This window comes from Charadrius vociferus, unplaced genomic scaffold, assembly GCF_000708025.1.
Source record: "Charadrius vociferus isolate BGI_N301 unplaced genomic scaffold, ASM70802v2 scaffold298, whole genome shotgun sequence".
Lineage (NCBI taxonomy): Eukaryota > Metazoa > Chordata > Aves > Charadriiformes > Charadriidae > Charadrius > Charadrius vociferus.
The window spans coordinates 3,455,616-3,466,853 of record NW_009649936.1 but is presented as its reverse complement, the minus strand read 5'-3'; the positions used below and the strand labels follow the sequence as shown (position 1 = coordinate 3,466,853).

The window sequence follows — 11,238 nt, the reverse complement described above, 5'->3', positions numbered from 1 at the left end:
GAACATTGTAATTCCAGAGTATTTTATTTCCACTTGTCATCAAAATTTCTATTTGTTTTCAGATTAGAGTAAAGCCTCACAGAGGAAAGAAAGGTTAAAAACTGTGCATATGACTTATTTTACAATGAGTGTTCAGATGCTTATTGGGTTCTGGAGGCAATTCACTAGAATGATAGATATAAAAATATAGATTCATCTTTATTAATGAGGTATGCATGTATTCAGATCAGGTTTCTTGGGATACAGCCTTCTATTTGGATTTCAGCTGGCCAGCCACCATATCTGTTGTTCTTGTCAGAATGGTTTATCTGTTAAAAAAAGAAAATATTTAAAAAATCAGTATTTGGTTCTCCATTTACAAACTAGATTGTCAAACCTCATACAACAGAATAGGCTAATGGGGTGGGACTGGGAAGCTAAGTAGCACGTTGCACATCTTGCTTGACATAATGGGTGAAGATTCCACCAGTTTCTCTCTTACACAGAGTGCTTTATTTATTTCCCAGGTGGCTGTCATAATATACACTAAATTGAATACCTTTTTCCTGTAGAAGCTCTGTAATGTGAGTAAGATTGCAACAATATTCTGAGAAAAAAATACCCTATGGAAGTTTCACATGCCTTTGGAGGGAGTCATTATCATCAAAGGAACTGACCTCTGTATTGGGTTTCTCATTTCTGTCTACTTCTCTGTCATACAGATGAGCACTACTGGGCTTCGAGAAAGCAAATACAACAAGGTCACAGACGCAAACAGAATTCTGATATAAAAATGGTATCTTTAGCCCTCCTGAAGGCAAGTTATTCAGAAAAGTTTTGTGATGCAAGCATTGCTGTGTTTGCATGGCCAATTTGAGACAGCCCAATTTTTGTATAAAAACAATCTTTATTTTTAGGAAGTCCTTGGGATTTGCCCTTCCAGAAGAAAATGTAAGTCTCTGTACAGCATGTCAGGTTGGACATTGCAAAACTAAGACTCTTTAGAATCACCAGTCATTTCTGAAATTTGCCTACAGATGATTTAGTGCTGGTGTGGCAGAAGTCAATACTGTACATGGCCCAGATACAAAGCAAAGAATGATGACACATTAGAGAACGTGCTTTGTACAACTGAGGCTCACTGAACAGAGACTACAGCTATTATAGCTAACACACAAAATCTGCACCTGAAGATTATAACTAATATACAGACAAATACAAAGTTAAAATAAAATTAATCTGACCTTTTCTGTTTGGATATCATTTGGCAGTTTGAAGCCTTTGGCAGCTATAAAAGCCCAGCTTGACCTGAACTTCATGTTCCATATTTCTTTACTTCCCAGTTCTTCCACTAATTTTTTGGCGTCATTTTTCAACCTATGATAAATTTAGTGAGAAAAAGTGTTAAAAATTCAGGATGTGAAAAATGCTGAAAAAGAATACAGCTGATTCATGCTTTACATTAATAGGTTGGCAGAAGCAACAATGAAAAATTCAAAAAATCCCAAGAGCTCTTAGTAGCATGCCATTAAACTCACAGAGCAAAATTCTTTTTCTTCCTTCTCTCTATGTTCCTGATAATACAACCTGTTTGTAACAGCACAGCAGAAAGAAAAACATATCTAAAATACTATTTGATGTTTCAATCCTCCTTATATAAGGACAAGGTCATCAAATGTTTATCAACTAAATGATTAAGTCTTTCCCTGTATAATTACCATATCATGAATTCAAATAAAGGAACTCTAAGATCTGAAAGGTCTTGAAGAATCGGGTGAAGATGCAAGAAGGAATGCAAACTAGATACATTATAATTGGAGGTGTGGATACCTTCTTAATAGAAGGTTGTGACCCAGAGGTAACAGCAGTGCCCTTTATCAGGAGAACTGGTGCTTTTAAACAAATACAACACTATCTATCCATCTTTGGGAGCATCAACATACACGGTATGAGCAAGCACTGAATGGACATGGAATTAAAACCTTTTAGGCAGGAAATGAGAGAACAACCCTGATTATAGGGTGAAATTTACCATTCCTTTACACCGTTATGCAATAGTGATTTTAAGCTATTCATTGCTCTGTTCCTCAGCTTGTCATGAATAATTCACTTACTGGGTACTTCCATCATCATGAGTCACCATCAAAAGGAGGGACCCTTCTGGTGCATTTTTAATGAAAGTCACCATCTCTCTTGAGTGGTCTGTTGAATCAATTACACAACTGATTATTCATCACACACATACACATTCTACCTACTTTCAACTTGTTTTCATTTTTTTGGCCTTGGCTATTTAAAATGAGACATAATTAGGCAATTTTTCTGTTTACAGGCAGAAGACCTAATCCTGAAAGGTGCAGAAAGCTGCTAGCTCTTGCTGAAGTCTAGGAGAGCATGGATTGATCTGCATTTCCCAGTAGTAAACAACGATACTTCTGAACTTCTTCAAAAGCCTTTTACACCTAGGGTAAGTATATAGATGGTTTCTTATGTTCACCTCACATAATGTTATACTGGCGAGCAAAACATGGAATAGCCCATGAGAAGTCACTGCTGTTTTGTGAGCTTCCTGCTACCACACTAACCGCAGAGCTGAGTTACACACCCCACTGTACACCCACTTTCATTAAGTGGCAGCCTATTTGCAGCACAAAGCTATTTATTGGTTTTGCACCTGCTAAACATACACAAGACACTTGTTTTCCATACAAAAAAAAATGTAACAGGAGTCCTGGAGACATTACAGTCCACATACAGTATATAAAATTGTAACCCCATGATTAAGTCCCGAAGTGATTTCTGTTCATGCACATAAAGTCACAACCACTCTTAAATGGTCAGAGAATCAGCTTCCAGTGCCTCATAGCATTCTGTGTCTCCTTACTAGTAGGTAAGGACACTGTTATTATTCAAAGTTTGGAAAATATGTTAAATGCTATTCTTAAAGAAGGTCATCTTTCTAGCTACATGAACAGATGTTAAGAGACAGAGTAGTATATTTCCTATGATGATTTTACAACTAAAACAGAAGAAAATATGCCAGGAAAAGGAATTTGCAGAGTGGAGTATCTGGATGTGGTACCTGGTTAAGTGCTACTCCTACCAGACTGAAATAATGGAGAAAAAAAGGACAATTAAAAAATGACAATATCACAATTAAAAAAAAAAAAAAAGCAGCAAGACCATTAAAAAAAAAAAAAAAGACAATTAATTTTTCAACAAACAGGAGGAATTTAGCTTTTAAGGCAAAATTTGCCATCTGATCTGACCAGAGCATATTTTATGAAGCCAACAGCTGTTTGTTACTAGCTAATCCCCTTCAATAATACAATCATAGCCATTTGAAAGAGCAGGATAATTATATAAGTCCTTTCTTAATACTGAAACACTAGCAAAAGGTCCATCACACTCTTTTCCCTACCTCCTTGCCACATGTCAAAAAATGTTGCCGATGTAAGTTCTCCTGTTTTATCTGTAATTTAAAAAAGAAAAAAAAAGTGGTGTAAATATAAGCGAAAATTGCTAAATTCAATCAGCATATACAGGATTTTCAGCTAAAGCTAGGCATCTCCAACTTCGTGTATCATTGTGCTTCTGAGTTTTCTTTTTTTTTTTAGGTTTTAAATTGGAAGGAATATGGAATAACATAAAACTAAGATTTGGGGAGAATATTTTGTTTCATCTAATCTCTGAATCCTCAAATGTGACCAAAACATGTTTATTATTTCTTGTTTTGAAGAAGGAATTCAGTCTACCTGGTGCTTCCACGTTTTTATATCTATATATACTATACTAGATGACAACCATCAAGAGGAAAATTAGTTCAGCCTAAGACTATTTGAATGAGCTTAATACTATTCTGCGCAGCGTTTCAGATGTGCAACCTTTCATACCATTTGAATTGTAGTGGACAGAAACCCAACATTAATCACTACCATGTCGGAAATTGGGCACGCAAACAATTAGTCATTCCAAAACATTTTGGTCAATGTTCATCATTACACAGAATCACAGAACCACAGGATGGTAGGGGTTGGAAGGGACCTTCAGAGATCATCTAGTCCAACCCCCCTGCCAAAGCATGTTCACCTAGAGCAGGTTGGACAGGAATGCATCCTGTTTAGGTGGCTATCTTTATTTAAACAGGACATGTACAACTGGAAATACTTTTCAAATTTCTACATCCATGCCAACTGAGTTAACTGATTTTTGTTGTCCAAGACCCACATCCCTGCTACATGAGAGGGTCTTTTCCCTTTAGAGTGCATCAGCTCATTTCTAGTGAGAAGATCCAGCAGCTCCTGATTCATTTCTGGATTATCTTTGATCCATATATAGTAAAATCATGAAGGCAAATTCTTCCAAACATAGGATTCAAACCATTCTATGACTCTAAATGGCAGGTTTATCACGCTGATGAGGGGAAAAGGTGGCAAAAATCTGTCAGTGGTAAAACAGCATTCTAGAACTAGACTGCTTCTGAGATAGCAGAAATCACAAAAAAAATGGAAAAGGCTGTAGTGAGGACCACAGAAATCCACAAAATTATTTCTCTCTCCCTCTGTGTTTTTAGCTTGGTCTTAATAGTTCTGTCTTCGTTCTTACAAAAGACCATATTCATTCAGAGAAGAAAGAGTTATCATTATCATTATGGAATAAAATACAAGTGTGATGTCACTTACTAAGCACAGTCATTAGCTTGACTGATCTAATTAGAGGACAAGTAGAAAATATGTCTCACTACAAATTGGTTTGAGATAATGGACAGATCTACAGAGATGGAGATTAAAGCGTAGCTAAAATGACTATATGTATGATGAAGGAAATGGCTGTTTAAAAATGCGTAAAATTTGATATATCGCTTCTTTTTGCTCACTAATGCCAGATGCAAAGACAATGCTTGTTCCCTAATCCTATTTGCTATAACCTTGCTTGTGTATCCAGGATGAATATTTGCCCTCTTACTCTACAGCTCGATGCTAAAAACTCATTTTTAACTCTTTACCTATTATAACCATTAAAGTTTTTATGACTCCTTATTGAAAAAAAAAATCCAGTAGTTAACTTGGAAAAAATTTTTTGAACAGATTCTTGTCTATGGTAATTTAACCCAGTGACTTCAATAAAATCATACAAGTTTACACAAGGTCAAGATCTTGCTTAGCAACACTGAGACAAAAAAACTGCAACATAAGTGTTTTGTGATCAAAGCCAACTTGACTGTACATCTGAACTCCCTTTCTTCTCCTCCCGCACAACATTTAGGCATTCATTTCTCTCAGGATCCCTTATTGAATACACTGCTCTTCACTATTCTCATTCATCTAAATGAAAATGGTGCTTCCAGATCTGGAATAAACTGCACTTTCTGCTTTCTAACAGTTCCTACTGTCAGCAAAGACACATAATGGCAGCTTAATATTAATAAAGCTTTGAGTTTGTATTTCTGTCCACTGACCAAGTCTGGAAAAGGTTTGTACCTTGGGGCAGAACCACAATTTTCAGTTACTGCTTGCCCATTGTCATTGGAGCAGTAGATATCTTTCATCAAGGACTGAACCTGAAAGTTGAGTCTTACTGTTGGAGATCACAGATATTTTTGCTATCTTACATAACAAGCAGTTCTTTTATCTAATACACACATATATGATATAACATATATGCTGCTTCTATGTACACATTTTCTGTTTTCTTATACTGATTATGAACACATTTCTTTTGTTTAGTCAGAAGACTATTTCTCTCAAGCAGATTTGGTTTTCTTACATTTAACATGAATCAAGTGTGCAATTTTTTCCTTTCCCTTTCCTTTGATACTAGCCAGTAAAAAAAAACGCAAATCAAACAAACAAAAACCCCAATCCCCCCCAAGAACCTTTGTAAACTATTGCAGTACAAAAGTATGTCTCTCTCCAACATTTTTTCTCCTACTTACAATTCACAATGGCAATATTTATGCCTCTTCCAACATTACCCTTCTCTTCACTTATAAGCCTGGAATTGAAATAAATACAGTATCAGCAGAATGCATCTTTCCAGAAGCTCTGATCCAAAGTTATATTTACCAATGCTAAGTCATCTTTTGATGTTCATGTTTTCTTCAGCTATTTAATTCAGAACTTTGTAGTAAACAAGAGTTATGGCTTAAAAATCTTGCATTATATCAGTCAGTTTCCTTCAAAGATGCACAATGAATCTTTCAAAATGAGCCAGATCAAGAAAGTACTTCATACAAATGCAGCCAGAACGATAAAGAAGAAAAAAAAAACACAAGATAAAATGTGGGTTTGTGGCAGTATTGTGTGTGGACTGTATCTACACAAAAGGTCATTGCAAGGTTTTGGAAGCCGCTCTACCTGTCCAGTTTGAAAAGCCATGAAAGAACCTGACTTTCAGAAGGTGTTGACCATTCACCATGCTGTAAACTGGCTATTCCGCGCTATGAAAATTAAAAATCTTACTTGAAACTAACAGCTGAATTCAGCTTATGCAGAGGAACAAAGAAAATAACCTGAGACTATGTACTTAAAAAAAAAAAAAAAAGGAAAAAAGAGTTAAATACTGTTAGATACATTCTGAAGTTTATTACCAGAATAGGAGCCCCCTGGTAGGAGCTTACTTGCTGCTACTGAAACAAAATGAAACATCCTTCTTCACACTACTATACACTTGCTTAGATTTAAAGTTAGGCTGGTACTCACAGATTATCCTCAAAACAGATTTTAGCCATTTTTTCTGTGCCACCACCACTAAGAATCCGATAAGCGTAGCTCCCAGGTGAGCAGGGAGACCAGTGATCACACTTCTGCCTTTTTGGGTCTGGGGCTACAACAACAAAGATGAGAAAATGTTTTCTCGGATGCTGCATAAACAATTTCCGCATGGAAAGAATCACTTAATGTCAACATGCTAAGCTCAAACATAAATACACAGAAGCCAATCCTGCCGGTTTTCCAGTATCATGGCAATATTATCACAGATTTGTCTGGGCTTTAACTTATCATTGAATTTCAAAGAGCTACTGGAACCAAACACAAACTTATCTAGGGAAAAATGCCCCATACAATATGATCTGATTTGAATCTAGAATAATTATTTTGTGCTATTTCGTATAACAGGAACAAGGGCTGGAGGAATGAAGGATTCCTACCAATAGGTTGAAGTTAATGGCTATCATTCTCATTCTGAGCCTTTTTCACATGATAACATAGTCATAGAATGACAAAAATACACACATTAAGCTGCCCAGTCAGATTAGAGGAAAGAACTAATGAGAATTTAATCACAAAGTTTGGTTAGTGATTCAACAGTTTACTATAACTGTAAAATGTACGTGACAGAACCAAAGCTGCAGCTTTGTGCTTACATGCCAGCAAACAAGTAAGGTTTTCTTACATTACTATTCAATTAATTATATTTGCATACTGGCAAATACAGACTGACATGTTTCTTCAAAGACACTGTCTAATAAATAGTTCAGACTTCTGCTAATTAACTTTACACAGTCAACTTCATTCTTACAGTAGCACATACCGAATCATCATTTATTAGCTGACAATCCATTTGTCATTTAGCATCTAAATATATATTAGATATAGTATAAGGAGGAAAAAAAAAATACAGCTACACACCCCTCAACACTGGTTTCTTTCCAATGTCTTGAAGATTAGCAATAGGTTTTGTTATTGTCTCTTTAGGTATAAGACCTGCAAACAAGCATCCTAAGTACCAAGCAGCACATGATGTCAACAGGAGCCCTGCTGATTTTACAACATCTGCCAAAGAAAAAAGAAAAAGAAAAAAAGGAAAAAAAGAAAAAAAAAAGAAAATTAGAGAGACATAAAGATGTTTTCATAGCAACACACAAAATCTTGTATTTTCTCTGGCATTGCTGGCTATTTTATTTCTGATATACTGTGTTAACCACAGCCTTCAAACACGCAGCAACAGAGTATTTGTTGCATTCCCATCTCTGACAACCCCTTTCGTTTCTAAAACTTGATCTTCAAGCAGAAAACTCCCCTCAAGACTCCTCTCAATCCACACCCATAATACCCCAAAGAAACCTGACATTGAACTTAATTATAGCAGGATTTTGACTTTGAAAATTTAAGTACCAGATACAACACATGACTATACAGGTACTATTACAGTACACTTACTATTGATTTTCTGTGATGATAGGCACACGCTACAGGAATGGTTTAAAATGCTGACCATAGAAGTAACTCCCTCCATCCACACTTTTGCCACAATAGGTAAAAATAGCTGAAGACGACCCAAATAGTCTCGTTCACACAATAAGCTCTGACTCTATTCAAACATGACAAGAGTGACTGTTTCACCTTCTCTCAGTTATATCACAGTTTCCATGGATTGTATTAGCAGCACATCTACACACTACGAAAACAACAGGATTCATGATTTTCCCAACAATGTAGAAATATAAACAGATTCCATATTGGATATCTCCTCCTCCTCAGAAATAGTAACATGCATTCCTGATTGATGTAGAAGAAATGCACCACCTAATCTATGATGCTAAACAAGGAAATATTGCACTGCAATTGTGAAACAGTGATGTTTTGATGTCACGAGATACTTCCTGATCTGTAAAGAAACATGTTCTTCAACATAACAGCCCGTTAAAATTAAAAATGAAAACTTCTAGTTTCATACTCCTGAAAAATCAAGTTCAACAGAACCGATGTCTGAAAATATCCAATATGTTCACTGTGTCAAGCTGCTAGAAAATATTGTGTATTATCTAGCCTATATCTTCCTTACAACCATTTACACTGAAGGAGATACTCCTTTCCTTCCTGGAACTGCCTTTTAGAAGCGTTAAGATTTCTGTCCTACCTCTTCTCTAGAATAAGGCCAAATTGTTCACTTGTTGTCCTCAAGTCCTGTTTTGCAGGTGCTACCGCTCACCCATGAATTCTGCCCAACTGGTCTGCTTTTTTTACTGCAGAACGGACACACTAGTCCAACACACACATTCTGGAGGCTCTACTTCTGGTTCTTCATGCCAGAAGGAAGTTTGTTTTTTTTCATAAGAGTAGACTTTATTGACTCAGGTTTCATTTATAATCCACCATAAAGACCAGATCTTTTTTTCCCCACAAAGATTTTACCTTTCTAGCCACTCCCTGTCCTGTATTTGTGGTTATTCCTGCATTCTACCTAGCTTTAAAAACAAAAAGCCTAACAAAGCACTGCAGAAAACACAGACTGGTAAAGCTAACACAGAACAGCACTATTGCCTAAACTCCCCGTTCTTTATAGTAGCAACAGAAGTAGTGAGTGGCCCTCTCTGACCCAGTCATCCTTTACAAACGCAGCACAGCTGTACTCCAGCCTTTGAACCTGTGAGGAAGAATGTGGATCATTATGAACATTGTAATAATCCCAGTAAATCCTGCAAATAATCCCAGTTTCTCATTTCCTGCAGCAGATAAAAAAGGAATTGAAAAAAAAAAAGGACAGTAAACCCTTTTCAGCTACTGACCTGAGCTCTTAAAATGTTCTGTGGTGTTGTATTTAGGAGTCATAAGTGGGTGCATTTGTGTGACTGTAAGGAAGATACTGTGAGAAACTTACTATATTTTCATCAAAGGATTAAGACTGAGAAAGTGATATAATGAAACTTCAGAGATATAACAAATTTGCCAATTATTTCCTTAGTCTAAGAGAAATCTGTCTTACTCTACCACTAGTGCTGGTGCAAACCTGCACTAAAATAATACTGAAAATTACTCCAACATTTCATTTATATAGTGAATGTGAACACTGAAAAAATTCACATGCACAAAGAAGGAAGCTACAGAAACCCAGCAGAATGCAACTTACTCCCATTTTCTCTTTCTGGAAAAAAAAAATCAGATTTATGCACATTTATTTATTTAGTAAAGGGGCCCAAGTCACAAGTTTCAAAGGCAAAACCCAGGAAGAATTAAGTGAAAGCTACAAGAAGTTTATTTAAAGGTTTCAGTGATTATTTTTTTCAGGAGGTGGGGTGCATTGTAATGATCTATGAGACCATCAGACAGTTTTTGTTTTGCTTTTTCTGTTGTTGTTTTAACAGGTTTATCTTTACAATGATTTGGCACTGTTTTTCATCAAAGGTATGGAGCAACTCTGCTGCAAATTAGGCTTAACAGCACAGCATTTTACCTAAGTAGAAAAGAAAGTACAGAAGGTCTAACTTCTGTCATTATAGTCTGTATTTTACTTAAAGCATGAGCTTCTTAAATGTTTCTAAAATACGCCTTTTAAGGTTTAAGGGAAACATTTACCAACTCTGCTGCATAGTTGGTACCCGGTTCTCAAAATCATCACAAAATATTTTCACTGTCAACCAACTTCTGTTTTTGCTTTCGTCGTTTCTAGGACACTGGGGGACCACACTGACCTATCTGCTGGGTCCACCTGCATCTCTTAGATTTACTGAGGTCACATATCCTGCGCGTATGTACTCTTTTTTTGAGTACCTGCATAGACACGCATAAACCCCTGCAGAAGAGCAGCTAAACCATCAGCTCAGACAAACTTAAGACAGTTAAAAGAGCTTAAGGCTTGCTATCCACAGCAGTTGGGAACTATAAACCGCAAAGCCCGGTCTACGCTCAGGAAGGCCAAAACTGTGCTTTTGCTGATTTCGGAGGCTGTGGCTCCTCAAGCCCACTGACGGCTCGGCTCGGCTCGGCTCAGCGCCCGGCGTGGGGACGGCGTGGCGCGCAGGTGGCACAAACCTGCCTGGCTCCCTTCCTGCCACGGAGAGGTCGTCCTCGGCCAGAGGCACTCAGCGACACCGCCGGTGCCGGGCGGGGGGGAGGGCAGAGCGGCCCCGGGAGGAGGGAGCCCCGCGGGCGGCAGGAGGCAGCGAAGCAGAAGGGAAAGGGGGCGATGAGCCGTCCCACACCGTACCGCAACTCCCAATTTCCTTTCCCCCCTCAGGTTGCTCCCTTGCCCCTTCGCACCGCCTAAAGCACTAAACGTAACCACAATATTGGTTTTTTTTACTATTATTATTATCCTTTTCCCTGGGCTTAGCTGACTTACGCTCCCTGCCCTGCCGCACCTCGCTCGTACGCACCCGCCGGTAGGCAGCAGGACCTCAATGGAGGTGGGGGAAGAATAAATTTAAGCCTCGATCTTAAATTATTCTCACCCAAAAAGCCGGGTGTCCAGCCCTTTTCCGATGTCGTCCAGGGGCCCGGGCAGACACCGGCCCCTCCGCCGCGGGGCTCGGCCCCC

General features: G+C 37.9%; 1 protein-coding gene across 1 annotated transcript in view; it reads right to left on the bottom strand.

Annotated features, from left to right (window-relative positions):
• Nucleotides 1-221: 221 nt before the first annotated feature.
• FAM3B (family with sequence similarity 3, member B) overlaps nucleotides 222-11,238 on the bottom strand; it is a 12,533-nt gene continuing 1,516 nt past the window's right edge. The window contains exons 2-8 of the mRNA XM_009891371.1: nucleotides 7,611-7,754; nucleotides 6,681-6,804; nucleotides 5,915-5,973; nucleotides 3,401-3,451; nucleotides 2,094-2,181; nucleotides 1,224-1,356; nucleotides 222-308 (exon numbers count right to left, since the gene is read on the bottom strand). Of these exons, the coding sequence (XP_009889673.1) occupies nucleotides 222-308; nucleotides 1,224-1,356; nucleotides 2,094-2,181; nucleotides 3,401-3,451; nucleotides 5,915-5,973; nucleotides 6,681-6,804; nucleotides 7,611-7,754 (686 nt within the window). The remainder of the gene's footprint in view (nucleotides 309-1,223; nucleotides 1,357-2,093; nucleotides 2,182-3,400; nucleotides 3,452-5,914; nucleotides 5,974-6,680; nucleotides 6,805-7,610; nucleotides 7,755-11,238) is intronic.